At 37.4% G+C, this 21,951-nt stretch overlaps 1 protein-coding gene across 1 annotated transcript in view; it reads right to left on the bottom strand.

Moving 5' to 3' along the window:
* The window catches only part of ELP2 (elongator acetyltransferase complex subunit 2), a gene marked incomplete at both ends in the record, with an annotated part of 31,596 nt that overhangs the window by 6,680 nt on the left and 2,965 nt on the right, over positions 1–21,951 (bottom strand). The window contains 10 exons of the mRNA XM_009699721.1: positions 280–349; positions 2,456–2,644; positions 5,879–6,028; positions 6,531–6,662; positions 8,664–8,764; positions 10,564–10,659; positions 11,586–11,720; positions 12,675–12,741; positions 18,107–18,171; positions 21,572–21,649. Of these exons, the coding sequence (XP_009698023.1) occupies positions 280–349; positions 2,456–2,644; positions 5,879–6,028; positions 6,531–6,662; positions 8,664–8,764; positions 10,564–10,659; positions 11,586–11,720; positions 12,675–12,741; positions 18,107–18,171; positions 21,572–21,649 (1,083 nt within the window). The remainder of the gene's footprint in view (positions 1–279; positions 350–2,455; positions 2,645–5,878; positions 6,029–6,530; positions 6,663–8,663; positions 8,765–10,563; positions 10,660–11,585; positions 11,721–12,674; positions 12,742–18,106; positions 18,172–21,571; positions 21,650–21,951) is intronic.

Below are 21,951 nucleotides of genomic sequence, written 5' to 3'. Positions count from 1 at the left end.
AGAATTTTGGGTTTGCACAAGACATGAGGGGATGTTTAGGGAAGAAACCAAAGGCAGAGAAAGGGAGGAAAGATTCTCACTTGTGCTTTTTTTTTTTTAATTTTTAAGCACCATGTTTAGGTGTTACCAGAGAAAAAAAACACTTTGCACAATTCTAGTTCTAAACTTGCAGTCAAGCTTACAATGACAGACTTAACAAAAGGATGTACACTAAAACAGTAATTTTAAAAAAAAGTTTCAACATGAAACACCATCATCATTATTTCTCATTAGACGTACCTTCAAAAACAGCTTTATTGGATAATCCCAAAGCTGGCACAGTTGCACCTTCTGGAAGATCAGACGATTGCTTAATTAAAAAAACAAACAAAAACAAAAATCAACAAAACAAAAAAACAAAACAAAACAAAAAAAAAGAAGGTTACACATGGATTGATGGATTGTCATGTAGGTTCAGATTTCAAAGGCCACAGTTTAAGGAATCCCTGAGAGTGACTGTTCTAGAGAAGTGAAGGGGAGCACTTTGAAAAACTCCCAACTCACCCAGAACATACCCTGGGCAAAACAAAGACTAGTACTCTGTCAGAAAAAAACAGCTTTTCTAAGGACTCAGCTCAAGGATTTTGCTGTAAAGCCTGCATCTTCATCCCTAATTACAGGTTTTCTTCCACAATTTTATTTATTCTAGGATATACGTGATAATTAATCGATTAAGTGAGAGCACTGCAGTTTTTAATACAATAGGACTGGGAAATAGTTTGTTTTGAGGGGAAATAATAAAGCAGCATTTTGCAAGAGGGGAGAGAGGGTGACTGCCTCTGCTCACAACTTCAAACACAACTCAGTACATAGCACAGAGATGTGCCTGGAGTAGGTGCCTGTTTAGAGCAGCACAGAGGAAAGACAAATCATGAGACAGAAAATACTTCCATAAAGGTAGAGGGCAAAAAGCCAAAATTTAGGAAGCGTAAGTGAACTTGGGGCCCTTTGCACAGAGACGGAAAAAGATTAGATTTAATAGCTGTAAACCCCCTTCACTACAGTGTCTGAAAAGTTCAAAGACAGACTGTTTTACAGAATAGGATTAATAATTTAGGTGACAGCTTAAAATACTACGCTATTCATTTAAATGTTCATAATTTGATGAGAAAATGTATGACAGACACACACCAGTCTAAGCCTTCTAAAACAAAAATAGTTCTTCAATACAACCCAAAGAATAATACAATCCCATGGATTTTAACCGAATATAATACTATTCAACGCTTTTTGAATGTAAAGCTGTGTTTTTTTGGTTTTAAGTACTTCTTTTGGGAAGGCATCTGAGCTAAATTAAGAAAGAGCTTACCTAGTTTAATAAAAAAAAGCATTCATAGAAAACAATTTCAATAAAGCTATTTAAGAGTAGTTGTATCATTAGAGCTCAAAAAGCCTTCCTCTTTAAACAAAGGCCATGTGAAACACTTTGCAATATCATCAATCAAAAAATAGGACTCAGAGGAAAAGCTGATACGGAAAGTCTACATAAAAGTAAAATAATGACATCTGCCAGCATTACAAAAGCACAATGTTATTTGTGCAATGTCATTAACACAAATGCTTACAAAGTCTTACAGAATTAAAGTGCTAAACAGCTACTTATGTAACTTCTTGCTATCAAAAATGAATAGATTTCTTTCCCAGATATTTCAATTGTTAAATGAAATGGAAAGGCTAATCCGTCTCTGAGAAGCTGCACAGAAAACACCGCTTTTGAGCCAGAAATGCAAAGAGCATGCAAGGCACTGTACAGAGGCAACTACCCTGAATGAGGTCTGCTCTACAAAATGCAGAGAAAAACAGAATTACATCTTGAAGCAAATGGGGAGCAAACAAAGGATGGCAACTCTGCAGTCTTATCTTTCCACAGAGTAGGTCCCAAGAACATTTCCAATGCCAAGAGGAAATACAGCATGAGCAAGTACATATTTATAAATATTTATATGTAACAACTAACAACAGTGCTGAAAGCTTTACCCTATTTCCAAGCATACAATTAAAAAAAACAACAACACATAACCACACAACAATAATTACATCTAGACAAGACTACTACACCCTCAAATTAAGGAGAAGCACGTTCCCAGGCTTTATTGTTTGCTTTCAAATCACCAAGTGTGTACAGCAGTCTACTTGGTCTGGTTAATTTAAAATTCACCCATACTCTTTGCAATCTTCAGACACCGGGTCTTGTTTAGTTTCAAATACAACCAGTTTTATAAGACAACATCATAGGAACACATATGAAACAACATACATGGAAGGAAATAGAAGGGAAAGGAAAAACAAGGTTACGGTTTCAGAAGTATTAAAAGAATTTTTATGGAGTTTAGTGCAATTTGACATTTTCTACAGCATTAATTTTATTTACATGAAAGAGGTCTGTCTTCATTTAGCATTGCTTTGGCACACTTACATGGGAGCACAGCTTCTTCATTGGAATACCAGTGATATTACTGAAATTTTCTATAAAATTCTTGGGAGCACGAAAAACTCGAAGCACTTTTTCATCTGCTCCCGACACAAACTGAAACCGGCCGATCATCGCCAGACAACGCATGTCGTATCCATGTACTTGAGGCCTTGCAATTTCATGCCAGGTTACCTAATCAAACAGACACACAGTTAACACAGTTCTTACCAGAGAAGCAGCAAGATTTTGAGTTCCAAAAAAGTACTAATACTTTAATTGCTGACTTTATTAACATAAAGTTAATAGCAACCTTCTACTGGCATTCATAAAACTGATGTATGCTCACATACATAAATGTAATTAGTACACTATGTCCCTGCACAGATATGTTTAAGGCATTTGTTTACCTTTGTTACTAAGGGCACATCGCACTTACTGTGACTTCTTTATGCTAGACAGTCAGGAATAGGACATCATTTGCTTAAGCCAAAGGAGAATTGTACGCTACTTGCTACTTTCAAAACTGTAGCTCTGAAAGACGTAAGAAAGCTAGTGATAATTACCTTGCTTCCTTCATCTGTCTTTCAAAGCACAGCAGCACTGCCGTCAGCAGGCTGCAGGTTCCTACTTCCCCCTTTTCTTTAAATACTTGATTTTAGTGAGACTATTTAATAGAAGCTTTGCAAAAACTAACAAAACCAAAATAGCTTCTTATAGGAAAAACATCTGGAAAATCCTGATGATTTTAGAACTGTTTTCATTTGAAGTATTAATTTTTTCTAGTTTCCTGAAATATTCATAGCCACGTTTCAAGTATTAATCCAAGAAAACCAGAATTAACAGCTAACCAGAAATTAGATACACAAGTTAGTTTCAGTCACACTAAGCAAAGAACATTAGCAAAAAAAGATATTAAATTCTTTAAATTGCTTTTATAAAAATCTAATTTATTCTACAGGTGAAAAAAATGGATTCCTCAAAAAAATAAAAAAAAAAACCAAACAAAAAAATCTTTGTTTTCTAGCAAATACACTTTAATGAAAAGTTTTTTAGTAAGTGTCATTTGCCACTACTCCTACATGATAGCTGGAAAAATACAGTGTGCACTTTTGAGTTAACAGCTAGCAGAATTAAAATTACTTTAATCAATTAGACTTACTTTAGACTAATTCAGTATTACCATGCCTGGAAAACTGCAGCCAAGGCAGAATTTACACTGTACTAGATATGCCAACATACGGAACAGCATTAGGTTGACTGTAAACTGCATATATCACATTAAAAATTCAATTTAGTTTCCAATGTTGAAGCTTCCAATAGAACCTGAATGGGATATTTGACGGATCCTACAAAATCTCATGTTTGCACAAGAGCTTAATTATTTTCCAATGAGAAAAAAGCATTAATTGTTTAAAAAAAAAACAAAACAAAACACACACAAAACAAAAAGCGAAACAAGCAAACAGTGCAAGAAATCCTTCTTACCCTTTACTAAGTGCATCATTGCATACTTTAGAACATAGCACATAACAGGAATGAAAAAACCAAAAAAACTAAATCCCAAAACAGAGGGCTGCAGAAGTCATGCAATAAGCTTCTTCCAGAAAAATCAGGGTGCAAATTTGCATGACAAATTGAAGCTGATTGTTATCCCTCATTTCTGATATTTGGGCCCAGTAAAATATCAGAATTGAGATTTTAAGAAGGGGTAATTATTTGCATTTAACACTTCGTTCTCTTTTTATAGAGAAAAAACATGAATATTGAGCTGTAATACTAACTTTTCATAGATATCTGAACCATCCATTGTGTGTTAAGACAAACATCAGATGTCACCTGTTGTAATTTTTCAGACGCTAAACTCAGTACGGCATTTTAAAAGCCTACATTATCTAAGTTCATGAGCGGCAGAACTAAACACCTGGTTTTCAGCGTTCAGAAATCCCGAACGCACCCCTTCAGATGACCCATTTCTATCTATCTCAACCCTCCACCTATAGTACAAGATACTACAGCTTTCTCCCACACCCCATGCAGCAACAAGTGTTGATGCTACTTGGATGTACACCTGGTCAAACTAAGCTATGTGGCTGCTCTGTGTCAGACCAGAATGGGGAAAGTACAATAATTCAGTTCACACCAAACAGATCTGAAGACTGCAATCACTCTGCTAAACCAATTAATTCAAAAGTTTCAGGGATAGCAGGAACAGCTGTACAGGTAAATCATACAAAGCTCAGTTCTTTCAGAAAACAGGATAAAAATTTAGCAAGTAGCATACATAATAAAGAGTGGTACTTCTGTAGGTCACAGAGAGCATGATATTGACAACTCTATTGAATGCTGCCAACTTACATCATGTGCTAGTCCTGGACTTTGACTCCGTATGTCAAATCCAACACACTATCTTTTCCACAAATCTGTTGCACCCTCCAGATTGGAGATTAGGGGAAAAGGAAGAGAATGAAACTGGAGATGCCCTTCCTACAATACAAGAAAAAGCTTAGCACTTTAGCTGAGATTGCCATCACTTCTGTGGGGCCTGGAAGAAGGAAATCAAGAAACTGATCCCAAATTCACCCTCTCAAAGACATGAGACATCCTGTGCTGGTCTACACTACAGAAGCTTTGATAAGACAGTTGTAATAGCCATCCTTTGCCTCCCTCAGCTAATAGCACAGCTTGCACAGGGCCTTAGATGACTTCAGTCAGTCTAGTTTCTGCCAGTTTCCTGAATGGAACATTAGTACTGTTCTGCCAGAAAAAGCTGTATTTGTAGATGAGGAAAATGCATGAGCAACTAGAATCAGGAAATTCTGCATTCCTAGACAAGGTTTTCCACACCAAAATTTAGACTTATTTTGGAAGACACAAAGTTATTCAGGAATAATTCTTCCTGAAAAGTTGCCTGCACAGGTACCAGCTGCACTCATGCAGTTCAGATAATCGTTCTGGTAAAACTGCCAGAGTCATACACAAAATGGTGTAAAAAATACAGTAAGAATTTTGCTTAGATTAAGCTTGTGCAAAAAAAACCCCACAAAGTTGAGTTTGTTTATGATTACCTACAGCAGTGCTTAGCCAAGTGTTAAACAAGGGCAATAGATTGTTATTAAAATCAGCCACGTATTCCTCCTCCTGAATTACTGCAGAGCCTGGTTTTTAAGACCCTGGGAGAACACTAAATGAGTGTAACCCAGAGGTGAACTCGGGATTAAACAGCAGTCATGCTATGTGATTGCTAAAACTCTGCCACCAGTATTTTTAAAGTGAAAACAGCACATACTGAATGACCAAACCAAGCATTTACACAACAGATCATGGCTTGGGGAAATTTAAGGTTTGAGTTATATTCAGGTGACTTGTTCCAAACTCAGGACAGACAAGCCCTCTTTACCAAGCTCAGAAAATCTTTGAAGATCATACCTCTGTCCCTTGTTTTCTTTTCCATGGAGCGAAGAGTCTAGTAGTTTGATCAGAACCAACACTGATGATAAACTCTCCTTCTGGATCCCACTTTACATCCTCTACACTGTTAAAATGTCCTGAAATCACAACTTCTGGAGTCCATTCTTTCTATTAAAAAAAGTCACCAAAGCAGCAAGGAGTTTTCAATTGACTGATTGGCATATTCTTAACCAAAATAAAAGTATCAATGTCCTTACTAAGAAAGAAAAAAAAAAAAAAAAGGTATTTGAAAACAGCAAATTATTAGAATTCAGAGTGGATAAAGAGACACAAATTCTGATTTATTGCTCCAGCCTAAGAGAAACTTGTATTACTGGTTCAGCTGCCACTTCTGAACAAAGCACAACCACAAAGGAGTTCAGTCTATTCCACTGGTGTTATGGTTCCCACAGGGAAGCCACAGGTTTTAGAGCCTGGGAGACTGCAACCTCCTTTCCATGCAGGAGTGAGACTCCTACAGAATATTATATTCAGAGAAGGATTATTTCAAGCATTAATTTTAAATTGTACTTTTACGTTTTTCTATTAACAATAGAACTTATCTCAAGTGACATATAAGTGTAATTCTTTTAAGTATTGCTACTAATAATAATAAAAAAACCCCACGTACCTTATTAACTGTAGCCTGTTTCCAAAGGTGTAGTGCTCCATGAAAAGCATGAGCAACAATCATTGAACCATCTGGACTAAACTGGCAGTCAAAAAATCCAAGGGTATTGCCACCCACTTCACCTACCCGCACCTGAATGAATGATCAGAAGTGAAATGTCCATGAAAATGGCCTTCTATTCATATAAACTCATCCTAATCTCATGAGATGAAAATTTAGCTATTGGCAAGAGTTCACATCACACGCAAAAATACATTTAAAGAATATTTTAATTGCAAAGTTAAGCACTAAAATATCATGGGAATTAAAGCTGCATGTCACTTTAATGGAGTCTCCTTTCATAAACATCTCAGGATAGAATCTTGCTCAATTCCCCAAGGGAAAGAAAACGCTATTCTAGATGAGATGGGAACCCAATCTTTCTATGTTTCAGCCCAGTCTGTTGGATGCAAGTGTTTCTTGTCACCTGTTGCCTTGCTATTGCTCTGTTGCACAAAACAGACAAACAGTCCAAAGGAATGGTCGTTCCCAGTTACTTCCCTCCCCTCCACCTTAATTTCCAAGATTCACTACTGTATTTGCACTTCCCTGTTTCTCCATGAATCCCCGCAATTTGCCCCACATTCCTTCTATGGCACATTTTGGCCTCTGTTTTGTGCTTCCCTTGTGACTTTGCATGTATGTATGCATGCATACACACGCGCCTTATTGTTGCTCTAGTGCTCTTCCAAGTTTTTAATTACATTAAAAGATTATTAAAGTTACATTTTCAAGTTTTATACAAGAGACAAGACCACAATTCCTTCCAAGCTGAACTTTTAACATTTCCCCTATTATTATACAGCCGCTTTTAAGATCACAATGAAATGAATCTATGAATCATCCTAAATGACAGTGTGGATTAGTATGTCCATTTTATTAGCACTCATTCAAAAAACATACTGCTTGTATGGAAGTAACTTTGATATGCCACGCTAGAGGCAGAATTCTGGCCTCACCTCTGAGCAGGGGAATAATTTTTTGAAGACTTCTTGTTCATTGTATTAAAACGAAAGAGAGAAAATGGGATGTTCCCTCTGTGCCCTTCCTTCCTGCAGGCTTCCAGCTCAGGTTTCCCCTCCCTCAATGCAAAAAGGATTGTTGCAGTTGAAATGTCTGATCGGAACCGCAAGCTGCACATTTAGGGCCTAACCAATGCAAACGGAATGTGACAAGAAAGAGTAACAACTAGCAACAAGCTTTACTGCACAAGCCATTTTTAAAAGCTTGTAAATCTAGCCACAACTAAGCATTACAAATAGGGACAACAAATGGCATCTCTATGTGATCATCCTATTATGAACTGATTTCTACTTCAAGTAGAAAGGCAAGACCTTTTCAATGGAAAAGGGGAAAAATTAAAATACAGTACCGTAATTCTCTTTTTTCACCCAAGAGAGGATTGGAACTTCCTTTGTGACAGGAAAGATCATAAACTATGGTTGGCATAACCAAACACAAACAATTTCAGCCGAACTACTGCAATTTGGAAAAGCAGGTCAACTGAAAACAAAGACACCTACCAAAGCACTAGATAAATCTGGTTGTACTACTTGGTTATTTAGGATGATCCACATTAGAATAGCATTCAGTGTACTACAGAGGAGTGTGAGTACCCAGCTCAAATGGAAGACAAACCTAACAACATTGCCCATGAAGAAGTTACTGTGAGTAAAACCAGGCTTGTGAATTGCGTGTCAGCTGCTCTGTAGTAACTGCTTGGGTGCACATTCCCACAAGGATTAACTATAAGTAACTCAGGAGGGTTTCTTCCTCTCCTTACCAGGAGTACACAGCATGTGTTACTATGCAGCCCCTGGCTTGCGATACTATGAATGACAGTTGAGCAAAACTCCCCTTAGAACCTCCCCAATAGGGTAATAAGAAAGCAAACAAGCAATAAAAATCATATTGCATCAGATCCTTTTTGAAAAATAGAGCTTTACTCGCAACACAGCATGAGTATTTTTGCAAGAAAATGCTTTTGCCTTTCTCTCCCAGTGTTTTATAGAGATTTTGTTCCTTACAGTACATGCTCGATACTGGAAACATAACTTGAATGCAGTACATATTGTGAGAAAGACTGACACTTGCCTGTTCTAGCCAGACTCCAGATTCCTTATCAGGTTCCCAGATGATCACAGTTTTGTCCATTGACGCAGACAGTATCCTCATTGGCTGTTGCATGCTGCCATCTACAGTACAAGGAAAATGATGAACCTACAACCTATGAGCATACTTTTTAAAAGAATTTGGTCATACTGAAATCCAAACATGCTAAGAAAAATGTTCAGCATCAGAGACGTGCAATGCAGTATATAAACACCAGACTTAACAGGCTTTACATTCTTGCCAGGCATTCATTACGAGGTATTGTATTTTTCAGCCATAATCTCCCAAAGGAAATGTAAAACACGTACGTGAGAACAAGCATATTCTACTGTTTATTCACTCCAAATTGATATTGAAACAAATGTAATTTGGAGGAAAAGCTAGAGCATCACAGGGAGACTGAATAGCAGTTCTCAGTTCAATTCCTCAAGTAAGTTTTTACCAAGAGATTTACAATTTAAAACAAAATAATTTCTATGCCGGTATTCACTGCACCTTTTTGGCACATTAACTGTTAGATTCTCTACAGACTTCAATAGATTCTAGCACCCTGTAATACATACAGTAGTAAGGATTGCTCCCCAAAATGCAGTGAAACACTCCAGACAACTGCGCAACACAGTCGAAACAGGGAAGAGGGAACTGGTTCATCACCCAGTTGCAAAACCCATAGGAAAACCCCTGAGGAACCTTTCTTGAGAATGGAGATGTTGGTGGGCATGTCACAAGGTGGTATCTTATGTCAGCACCAGACCTCATACCTTCTGCATTGAGAATATGTCTCTCAGATCAGTCTGCCTCTACTGAAAAAGAAAACTCATTTTGGGGAACCCAAGATTGGGCAGGCCACAGAACGCAAGCAGCTGTACATATGCAGAAGTATGATGTAAGACACCTGGAAAACTTCATGGTCTAACAGGACAGTTTTTCAGATTGCAGTGCAAGACTTACATGCCTATATTGTGCCTAAACATTGCTTTAACAGGCAAAATCTTTTACTGGTGTCTAAAAATAAAGTTAAAGAACAGATAAGCCAATATTTCGAAAGCAAGCCCTGTGTCTTTCACTCCATGTATTTTGACATTCTAATTGTACTCTAATGTTCAAGAGTTGTCTATACGCTGGCAAAGTTGTGAGTCGTACTGGTAAAATTTTAGATTTACTGATGGTAGATGACATCTCAGGAAAAAAAGGCACCTTTGCCAATACAAATTCACAAGGGCATTCTGACCGTGCAAACATGTCAAATCATGAATCTACTTCCCTTATACACCAAGCAGACACACACCAGCAAATCAGTACTGCAAACAAGATTGTCAGAATTTAAGGATTTAAAAAGAAAGATAAAGACTAGGGCAAAATGCAAAATTAAACTGTGAATAACATTTTTTTCAATGACAGTCTGCATTAATGCCTTAAAGCTACAGGCTAGAGAAAACTGATACTCAAGGAATCCCTGGCATTTTATATTAATGCACAGAAGACTGAAGATTAATCTTCTGAATGTTGCTATTTGTGCCTTTCTACTCCAAGAAAAAGAAAGGAGCGCTGTTGAGTTAATGCTTACCCGCCAAAGAACAGACATTTCAAATACATCAAGGTAAACTATTAGAGCTATTAATTCATACTGATTAAACTAATTTGTACTCCATAAACAACAAATCAATTACAATAAAGCCAGTACAGCTCAGTTATTTTATTTCATTCATTAAAGAAAACATAAGTAAAAGGCAACATCCACCTACTTATAAAACATTATTTGCAGAATTTAAACGTTTTCATAGTCCACAGTGACAAGTGAACATGCAAACACAATACAAAGACATGTGACTGTATATATACAACACTTAACATAACTGCTAAGTGTTTGGTACCTTTTTACCTTTGGAAAACGAAGGTTGCCAGTGAACTGCATATACCCAGTTTTCATGACCAGCCAACACTGACTCCAAAGTAACTGCATATGTTGTATCAGCATCTACCACAAACCAGAAAAAAGCACATTTCTTTCTAAAAGCCAAGAAAGATCAGGTCATTTCTGGTATCTTCAGTGAAAAAAATCGACTGCTTTCATCATCTACCAGTATCTCAATAGCCTATTGACATTGAACAGCTCCTTGAAAACCTACTCTGCCCCGAGTACCAGACTGACACAAAGAGGTCAGCCTATTGCCTCAGAGTGGTATCACAGAATTCCTGGAGAACTCTCAAGCAATTTTGAAATAAATGCTCTGACATTGGCTCTTAGGCATATTTACATCTCCAAATGACTATAAATACAGATACTTCAAAAATGAATCAGGATTTGCAGCAAGTATCATAAGCGTTTTCTACATATAACGTCATAGAAACTTCATTATATTACCTAAGCTGCCTAATAATTTACCCCACATCATCAGCGTTGCGAACTTCTGATGTTACAGTGCTCAAACAGTATGTTAAATAACCATAAAGTAAGCCTGCACATACTTACCTGTTCTCTGTAGTACTTTCCTAAGGTTTAAGTAATAGTGGCACCTCTTAATGCATTGAATTTGAAAGAAAATTAAAGGTATGCTATTAAACTGGAGGAGAACTGTACAACAGCTTACCTCCCACGGACAAATAAATCTCCTATATATTGCATTTGGAATATGTGTAACAACACATGTTGACATTAAGATTTCTCACTGCTTTACCATTTTTTTCTAACACATCATTAACTTTACACAGACATGGCTTTAAAACAGCAACTCCACTTTTTCTAACAGCTGAATAAAAATAATGTGGTCAAATTGTTTCTTCCATTAAAAGAATCTGAGATCAAACCAAATTAGATGGTAACCACCTTGTTAGCGCCCCTGAAACCACGAACAGATACACAGGTGAAAAGTTGCGGAAGAGAATTTCACAGCTATTATCTACCTTTGACAGTAAAAACATTCTCTTTCAGTCTTATGGCATCGTCTTCAGTTTCTGGAAGTTGCTTTGATTTTGTACACACTTTCCAAATTCTTATCAAACAATCCTGAGCACAGCTTGCTAAGAAAAGGTCTTCACCTAATTGGTTTAAAAAAGAAATAAATTAGAGCCATCTTTTCATTGCTTTTTCATTTCAACCGCTGCCATGACTAACCTACCATCTGTCCAAATATGCCCTACAGCATTATCCTAATTTTTCCTATCATACACAGTACCATAAACTACTGTGTTATTTCAACATCAACGCGCTCTCCCATTTCAAACTCTCTACTAGTTTATAATACACTGACTACAGACATTTCCCTGCTTATAAGAACATGGAAGACATGGTAAATACTGTACACATTTACATATACCTCCCTACTACTTATGGCCTTCGCTCTCGAAATTCTGACAGCCTCAATGCTCTTCAAGAACTCCTTTCCTCCTTTTCTTTCTTCAGGATTGTAGCATCCTCTAATTCCTTCTACTTTATCTTTGCCATTCTAAGAACTATTTGATTAGTTAACATCTGAACACATTCTCCTCTTAATCGTCTAGTCTTAAAAAAAAAAAAAAAAAAGGAGGGGAGGAGGGTGGAGAGTGGAAAAGAAAAGTACTATTTCTCCCTACCTTCCCCCCCTTTGAAAAAGCTGCCAACTCCTCCTCACTCAGATACAGACATTTGCATATGGAAAAGGACAATTTGCACAAACTCCTGTTTGCATTTAGCTACCAGCCAGGTAAACATACTTGAAGCAAGCAAGACAAAATGAGGGATGTGAGTGTTCTGTATCAATCCTACTGTAGCCATAATTTTGATGACTAAAATATAACTGTAGTGCAGGTTCAACAATTCTTATGTCTTAACACGACACAAAGTTTTACCTTGATTTTTAATATTTGTACCACCATCTCCGGGGGGGACGGGGGGAAGAAATCACAACCACAAGAGCTTAGGCGCTACAGTACATTAAAGCCATCTGCTAGAGGGGGGAAAGAGGAGTATTGTCATTAAACCAGTATTCCACTTTATTCATGTTTCATACTGACCACAGACTGCCCATTCAATGCCTCTTATCCAATCTTCATGGCCGGGGAGTATTAACGTTTTCTGAAACTGAATAAAAATTCCTGTTACATCATAGAAAGGCACTTAATTACCATGCACAGATCAGCAATTAGCTTTGGCTTTTCAAGTCTTTTATATTGACAGCTTCCAGTAGTTGAAACTGGAAAAACCAGCTACTACTAAGGATTGTAATTTACAGATTGATTCTAAACAAGCCTTTTTTTGGTTTTGCCACCATTGGGTAAACGTGTCACATTATGGCGCTTCCCATATATGAGCAGGAAAGAATGAGAATTTAAGTTGCTCACCTTCAAGAGGCTACAGTCTCTCTATGATACAGATGAAAATTTTTTTAGGCTTATCAGGCTTACAGTGGTACACAAAGAATAACATAATGTCGGTATGACATGGTAAATAATTTCTATTACACGTGTAAAGTGGATGCAACTGCAGAAGATGTGGAAAATGAATATATGTAAAATGAAGCGTAAAAAGAAGAATAAATGTTTTGAAATTATTTCAATGATTAATTTGTAATATAATACTATTAATAAGAATTACTTATGGGGCTAGAAATATTCCCTACGTTTCTTAAGTTTATTGACTAAGATTCTAAGGAAGGTATACATCCAGAACTGTATCTGCTGACGGAAAACTCTGCATGAACACAGGCTCAAGAACGCAGGAATGAAAACTTTTTTTATTCCCATCTAAAAAACTTTCATTATTAGTATATCTTCATTCATAACATATCTAATAGTACCATTTTATTTTGATTCAATCAAGGTACAAGTGTTTACTTGGCATTTAAACCATTCCTAATTTTCTTTGCCCAGAAAAAGCCCTACTTCCATGACATTTTTTGACCCCAAGTTGATTAAAGTGACTGAAATAACCATTACAGTTTAAACATTGGTGTAGTTTAGTATGAATAACTATCACATTATTTCTGACATTATATTCTTCTCAATCCCTTACCTAGGCCTACTAAGAGTTAATATTAAATGGCAGCCTCTGCTATCAGCATAAGTCTGCAACTGAGGTATCTTTCCCCATCTGAAGGGAGGAAAAAAGAAAATGAAGAAGGGAGGGAAGGGAGGGGAAAAAAGCCTTTCTCATTGTGTTGCCGCTTTCTCAATATCTCTGTCTTTGGCTTCAGAGGAGATGGTGAGCAATCGTAACTCACCTAAAGGAAAAATTTGTACGAGTATGGAAAATGAGAATGAAAAAAATCAGACGCGGAAATCGGTGCCTCCCTCTTTGGTCCAACATTCCTGACATTCTCCAAAATCACCTTCCCATCAAGTGTTACCCAGCTTCTCCTTGTTCCGCATTTGCAGTCTTCATGTTACAGAACATTATGAGATACATGACCAGAACAGCTTAACAGAACTTCCAAATCAGAAAGTTTTGGGCTTAAGAACGTGTTCTCACAGCCACCCAAGCCTCATTTGGCTAGTCACTTCTGCACTCACTGGCACTTCTGAATGTGGCATTCCAGATAGATGTTTACATTAAACATCCAACTGGTTATGTGTAAATAAAGGCCGGAACAGCCCAGGAAGGGAGATGAAACAGCGACCTAAAGGTTTTTCTGAAGACTACATCTTTCTGGCAATACATTTAAAAAAAACCAAAAAAACAAAAAAAAAAAAAAATCTTTTTAGCATTTTGTATTTCAGATAATAGATAAAACACCTATTTATTCATTCATTTATATGATCTTTGACATAATGCTCTGTATTTTACATTCACCAAGGTTAGTTCGTAAATTTATTCCCAACTGAAAGACTGGTTCAGGTTGAACTATTGCTAATATTCTTGTCTTCTATGGTTCCTTTTATGCTGAACAGTGTGTATATCTCCTGAAACTTGACTTTAATATTAATCTAAACACACACCTAATAATTTTCCTATTTTTAATCTCAAGGTGTTGTTTTTTTAAATCACCCTCATCGCCTCACATCAAAAAGAACTATTAAGAAAAGCAGACATTTGTTTTCTCTTTAAAGAGTAAAACTAATTACTTCGAAGTTATTAATACCACCCCTGGTTTCTAAGTCATTTCCCAAATTCACTTTTAGGCACTACTTAGCCTTCTTCTGTGCTATAGAAGAAGCATTCACTCAAAATTTTCAAGATATTGCTTCCCATAAAAATAAAAGCCATCCACTGAAACCGAACAAGGAGTAGTGTTGCTGTTATGCCTTCCGCTTGGGTTTTCTGTATTGTTTTTGCCATTTTCTTTGAAGTCTGTGTCTCTTGGTATCACACATTTGGTTGTTCAGACATATTCTGTTCTAAATTCACATCAATTTAAAGCTTCTTGCAGATACACATGGTCATTATTTTTAAATGATTCAGTCAAAGTTTTTATTATTTCCTAGGTTATATTTATATATATTTTGATCTGTCATTCTTCTTATTTTTATAGATTTTGTTTCTACAGTCTCACATTTCTCCTTCTCTACTTCAGCTTCCCCCTTGGTCCTCACTGGATACATAAGAAGTTACAGTACCAACAGTTAAATCTAATAAAAGCTCGCTGTCAGACTCACCTACTTCACAGGCTTTCCCATGCCTCTTAACTAATCTCTGAACACTTTTGTGTAGCAGTAGTCTGGTCTCTTTTCTTTTAGGCAAAGAATAAAGCTGTTCTGAGCACAGCAGAACTAACGAAGCCAGGTTATCTGTGGACATGCCCAGCACATTCTGCATAACTAACTCTGCCCATGCTTTGGGTACATGTCCTTCAGGACCAGGCTGGTAGTACTGTTTGGCCAATTTGGCAACAGAGGTCCAAGTCTTCTCCCTTTTTCTCCACGGGACATCAGATGTGATATCCCTCCTCTATCTAGCTGTTAATCTCATCGAACTAGAAAGAGCCTGAATTATCTTTGAGTCTCTTATTCCACTTTTTAATTAGGCCAAATTATTTAGGAGAAACATAGTCAAATATGCACCTCAAATTCGTCTCACAGAAACCAAGCTCTACATAGAAATGTTTTGTTTTAAAGCTCTATTTTGATCCTCTGGTTTACTTACTTCCCCACCACAGGCCTGTACTATTTCAAACAGGAAGACATATAATGGTTTCTGAAAGATTTTTCCCTGGGTACTTTTATAAATCAATACCTTCTTTTGAGAGCTCAGAAAAGCAAAGAGTTCATTTTCTTTCTACTGCTTAACACAGTAAGGGATCTATGGGTAGAGAGCTGTGAAGGATTTGAAGCCTGCCCACTCAGTTTCAAAAACCAATCAGTTTTTATGAATAAATATTTTCAACAGTAAAATTAATGTGTTTACTAAAAGGTAGCCTGAATCAGGGAACTGAAGATGCCTCGTCCTCCCTCAGAGTATAACAGCATCCTCCAAGTTTCATTAGAACATCGTGTTATGAACTTACATTCTACCTTTGGGTTCAATCTTTTTTAGGACATTAACTAAAGAAAGAGGTTTCCAAGAGTCACAATTAACAGGACAGTGCTACAGGCCCTTACCAGTGAGGGAATGATGCAGAAGTTTAGATCCTAATCACTCTTCTATGCTGAGTTCCAGAAAAAAAATGGCAGGATGACAGTAACGCTTTCTTCAAATACCTTTAAAAGTACTACAGAAGCCATTAAAAAAGTGTCAGCAGATCTAAGAGAATCTGACTGAAGAGAACCTCCCTCTAGCAGCTAGGAAGGAATGTATGTCAGAAGGCTCACAAGGATGTTTTCATTCTGTTAACAGCCATAAGGTACTACAGAGGCATTTTTACTCCACATGGAATCAAATTTGGGCTCTTCTCTTTGAGGTCTGCACTGTGTACTTAGTTAAAAGAGATGCTCTGGAAAGCTAAGATAGACACCAACCAGAAGTCCCACCTCATTTAAAAGAGAGAGACTCTGATTGCCAACTCTGCCAGGACAGGTGGTGAAAATACTTCTTAAAATTGAAGGTGTGAAAAATAACACGTATAATAAAAGAAAATTCCTCACTCCTTGTATGAATAAAGTTGCCTACCTCCAAAAAGAGACAGCACCATAAACTTGCTCATGAAGCTGAAGATGGAGCTTGTTTATTCCAGTTACCTCCCTTATCCTCCACAGACTGACTGCATTTAAGAACGGCTAAGAATGTTGCTACACTCAAAAGTTTGGTCAACAACTGGCAAAATAAGTTACGTATCTCCACGTTTTTGGCAAACTGTGTATTATTTGTTAATCTGAACTATATAAGAAAACAAGTTCCAGATTTTGAATGAGGATAATCTACTGTGTGGCCCCTAAGACAAAAGTCTTTCTTCAGCACACTGAGAATCACGAGTGGCATTCTGCCATTGCTAATTCCCAGAGAATGTCATTAAACTGATTTAACTCCTGAGCTACACAGGGGGGGGAAAAAAAAAAAAAGCTAAGAAAGCAAACCTTCTTTCCCACTTACTGGTCAAGGAATCATTGAACATAGCACATAAAGAATGAAACATTTCTTTTATTGATGAACAAAAAAATAAAAAAATCTTATTATTGCATATGGCAGTGTGAACAGGCAAAATTATCTATTAAGTAGCTTTTCTCTCTCTCAAAAAGCAAAAAGGAGCATCTATTCTTTAATCTCTAAGGGGACTGTGCCTGAACAAATCCCGAAGAGTAAGTGGTTCCTACAAATGTCGGTTTCAATGGGGTTTCTGAATGGTAGGTTCATTGGTGCATTGGGGCAGTGTTTGTGCTTTGAGGGTTTTTTTAAGGGAGTGATAGAGACAAAAAAGTGACATTGACTTCTGTTTTGGAAAACAGTCATTCAACACATTCATTAGAGCCTAACAAAATTTGTGAACAGATGCAAGAGAGGACAGAATCTCTTTTAGTGCTCCAAAGGAACATTTATCTGTATGAAAAACCAGAGATTGCCAGCTTGCGAATAATACATGAAAAGTGTGTGTGCTTTTAGAAGATCAGATACTCATTCAAATACGTCTTTCAACATTCATAAGCATTCAGCACAAAGGGCATACTTAGCAACAAACTTACAATTCCACAAATAGAAATCATATCAGTTTTATCGTAAGAATTTACAGACTGAAAGCAACATCATTTCCATAGAAACCATTCAATGCATGGATACTCAATAAAGACAGACAGTCATAGCTATTTTGTATCAGTGGCAACAGAAACACAGGCTATCTTCACACAAGGAAAAAATAAGAAAAACTAACACTTTTATGCACTGAATCCAACTTCAACATTCTGTATATGCATTTCATCATTAACTAGAAAAATGGATGAACTATTTGAACAGAGGTAGTTGTACGTGATGGCTACCTAGAGACAGAGAGTAATTATAGAAGAACCTCAAAAAGCAGCACATACAAAAAGAAAAGAAGCAGAACTGAGCAATGTTCTGAGCAAGACACAAAAACTGTAATTACCTGACCATTCTGCTGTATAAACAAACTTATTTTGCAATCATCACCACCGCAAGCCAGTATTGGTACTGGAAAGGAAAAAAAAAAAAGTCTTCATTACTCAAGCTACAAAATCTAGTATTCTAGGATATGAAAAGATATATAAATGAAAATCGATATAGTATCAATAAATATATTAATACAAACAGACAGGCAAGCACAATACTACTTTTTTATCTTTTCTAAATTAGACACCTAATACTATTTTAAATAAACTAGTATCTCAAGAACACAAAACCCAGAAGTTATTTTGGCACGTAAATAATATCTATAAATACTTAAGATGCTAAAGGGTAGTTTCCTTCCAGCTCATGTATCAGTAGGATAGCTGATTTACAACTGCTGGAAGAGCATAATTTCTTGTTAATATTTTCTTCTTTAGTCCTCCTTCTTTCTTCTTTGAACTTACGTTAGGGCATCACCTGTGCTATTTGGGGATCAGGATTAGAGTACAGTGACAAGTGACGTTCCTCAGGGGTTGGTATTGGGACCGGTGCTGCTTAACATCTTTGTCGGCAACACAGACAGTGAGATTGAGCACACCCTCAGCAAGTTTGCCAATGACACCAAGCTGTGTGGTGCGGTCAACATGCTGGAGGGAAGGGATGCCAGCCAGAGGGACCTGGACAGGCTTGAGAGGTGGGCTTGTGCGAACCTCATGAAGTTCAACAAGGCCAAGTGCAAGGTCCTGCACATGGGTCAGGGCAATCCCAAGCACAAATACAGGCTGGGTGGAGAATGGATTGAGAGCAGCCCTGAGGAGAAGGACCTGGTGGTGCTGGTGGATGAGAAGCTCAACATGACCCGGCAATGTGTGCCTGCACCCTAAAAAGCCAACCATATCCTGGGCTGCATCCAAAGCAGTGTGACCAGTAGGTCGAGGGAGGGGATTCTCCCCCTCTACTCTGCTGTAGTGAGACTCCCCCTCCAGCACTGCCTTCAGCTCTGGGGTCCTCAGCACAAGAAGGACATGGACCTGTTGGAGCGAGTCCAGAGGAGGCCATGAAGATGATCCGAGGGTTGGAGCACCTCTCCTGTGAGGACAGGCTGAGAGAGTTGGGGTTGTTCAGCCTGGAGAAGAGAAGGCTCCGGGGAGACCTCAGAGCAGCCTTCCAGTATCTAAAAGGGGCCTGCAAGAAAGCTGGGGAGGGACTTTTTACAAGGGCATGGAGTGACAGGACAAGGGGCAATGGCTTTAAACTGGAAGAGGGAAAATTTAGATTAGATACTAGGAAGAAATTCTTCACCATGAGGGTGGTGAGGCACTGGGACAGGTTGCCCAGAGAAGCTGTGGATGCCCCTTTCCTGGAGGTGTTCATGGCCAGGCTGGATGGGGCTTTGAGCAACCTGGTCTGGTGGAAGGTGTCCCTGCCCACAGCAGGGGGGTTGGAACTACATGGTCTTTAAGGTCCCTTCCAACCAAACCATTCTATGACTCTATGAAATCTTAATACAGTTGCCAACATAGCCTTCATAAAGATTTCAGAGCAACTCCTAAAGTTATCATAGATCATTTTTCCCTGAAGCTCATTAAAATTCCAAATTGCCATTACAGATTAATGTTTCTGACAAAATGATCAGCAGTGAGATTTTTAATAATGTATTTTAAGCTACTTTATTTAGATTTCAGAATTAACATACCCCTCTGAACAGAAACAGTTCAGTTGTATGGACTACTATGTCAGGCTTAGGGAGAAAACACAGAACATGGCTATGCTGTATGAAAATCCCCTTTATAGACTTCTAGGGGAAACATTTCTAACCATACATTTATGGTTCAAAATCTAAACTGTTTCTTGACAATTTTAGCAGCACAGCTGATTCTTATTGTAATTGGCATTAAAAACATAAGTGTATAGGATTTTTTTTTTTTAATTCTGTACAAAACCTACACAAATAATTTCTCATTTGAAAATAACTTCAGTTCTTCAGAAAAATAAAGTACTCTTTTCAGGTTATGAGTATTGTGTTGTTTTGGATAACTAACTTAAATTGGGATGGGAAGAGACCATAATAAAGGATTGTCCTGCTCTGAATACAACTTTAAGCAACACTGGGTTTTGGAGACTCTGGGACATTTTCACAGCAAAACAAAATGCTTGCTATTCCACCATTTAAAGAAGCTTAAGCACTCCGTGCAATTTTGGTTTCAGAAGCATTTGTTTTAAGAATTAATATGATAATCTTCATTTAAGGTGTTTCTAAAATGAATGGTCACTTCTTTTATATCCAACATGATTTCAATGTTAAACAGATGCACTACTCTAGAGTGTTACAGTAAGATTTCTTACCCGTACAGTATCACAAATGAAGAAATAATCTATTGCTTTGCAGTATGAATTTTATACTCATTAATCTGGCACCACAGAGACTTCACTTCTAACGAACTCACACTGGAGGTAATGATTTTAATTTACCCTTAGGCCTTTTAACTCCATCTCAACAACTGCCTGTTAGTGTATTTACAGAAAAAATAGAGGTTTAAAGTTCTTTAGCGCTGCAGATGCTGCTCTTGATACCAGCCACACTCTGGAAACGGACATTAGCATTTCAAAGTGGGACAACACATCTTGATAGAGCTTTCATATCTCCCAGAATTATTACAGGCCAAAGAATAAACTAAACTTCTGTATACTGCTCTGGAGGCGTACAATCCACATCAGCGTGGAACACATGCTGTGAATAGCTGAAGACTCTAGATGCAGTAAGAAACTTGAGTACTTTTCCTCTTGGGAGCCTGGCACTCCTCCATCGAGGTGAAAGGCTCTAATGATACTTAAACATAAACCTAATTCAACATATGTAACTGGCTTGAGGATATATTTAGTTTTTTTAAAAACGCTTCTACAAATTTGAAACAGAAGAATGTGTCTGTGGCAGGCTACAAAATCTCAACATTTATGTTAATAGAAAACTATACAAACCATACTGAACAGTCAGGTTAAACTTGTTCAGAATCTCAATTTTTTTCACATTTAAGACTGAATAGGTGATAAACACTATTCATCAACCTGTACGTTTTGATGCAGGCCTGCAGATTGTTTTGCTGGATCTTGCCCTTCAACCCAAACAAAAAGATCAAACATACGCAGCAGCACCACAACCACAACCACTGGGTAAAACTAACAGTATCATCCTATCCCATGCACTTACAGCCCTGTTACCCCCTTTTTAAGCTGTCTCAATAGTTCAACTAAAGAACTCCATTTGAGCACCATTTTGAAGACACTGTGATCAGCCCGTATTTTTCCAATCGCTAAGAATTGTTCAGTGAAAATCTTTAGATACAAGCAGAAGCTGAGGCTGATTCTTTAGAAAACAAAAAACATGGCACAAGGGTCTGGAGTCAGTCAAATGAAAATCTATTTGGAGGATTTCTTAGATTTTACGTTTCCTGTGTTGATATTCAAGATGTGCAGCTGTACTTACCATTGCTGCCAGGCAAGAAGGATAAGCAGACATCCATAACAAATCCATTTCCAAACTGCAGAACTTCAATGCATTTAGCTGGAAAACAAGAACAGACAATGTTGATCTCTTTCGTCATAAACATTACAGTTACACTGTCATTTCCTACCACATTATGTAGTTAAAATTTCCCATTCAATTTTATGTTAAGGAGCTGAAAAACTTCTACTTTTTTCAGAAGCCTAAATAATAAAATTATCTTCTGTTGGGCCACAGAAATTCATCCAGAGTTAGCAGAGTCAGAAGATAAGTCACAATTCTCCACTGAATATTAAAGTTGTACAGTTTCACTGTGGTAACACATCAGAAGCAATAAATATTGCAAATTATATCCTGTGGCA

This window comes from Cariama cristata, unplaced genomic scaffold (genome assembly GCF_000690535.1).
Source record: "Cariama cristata isolate BGI_N322 unplaced genomic scaffold, ASM69053v1 scaffold29524, whole genome shotgun sequence".
Taxonomy (NCBI): domain Eukaryota; kingdom Metazoa; phylum Chordata; class Aves; order Cariamiformes; family Cariamidae; genus Cariama; species Cariama cristata.
The sequence above is the reverse complement of the archived record's forward strand: the minus strand, read 5'-3'. Positions and strand labels throughout refer to the sequence as shown.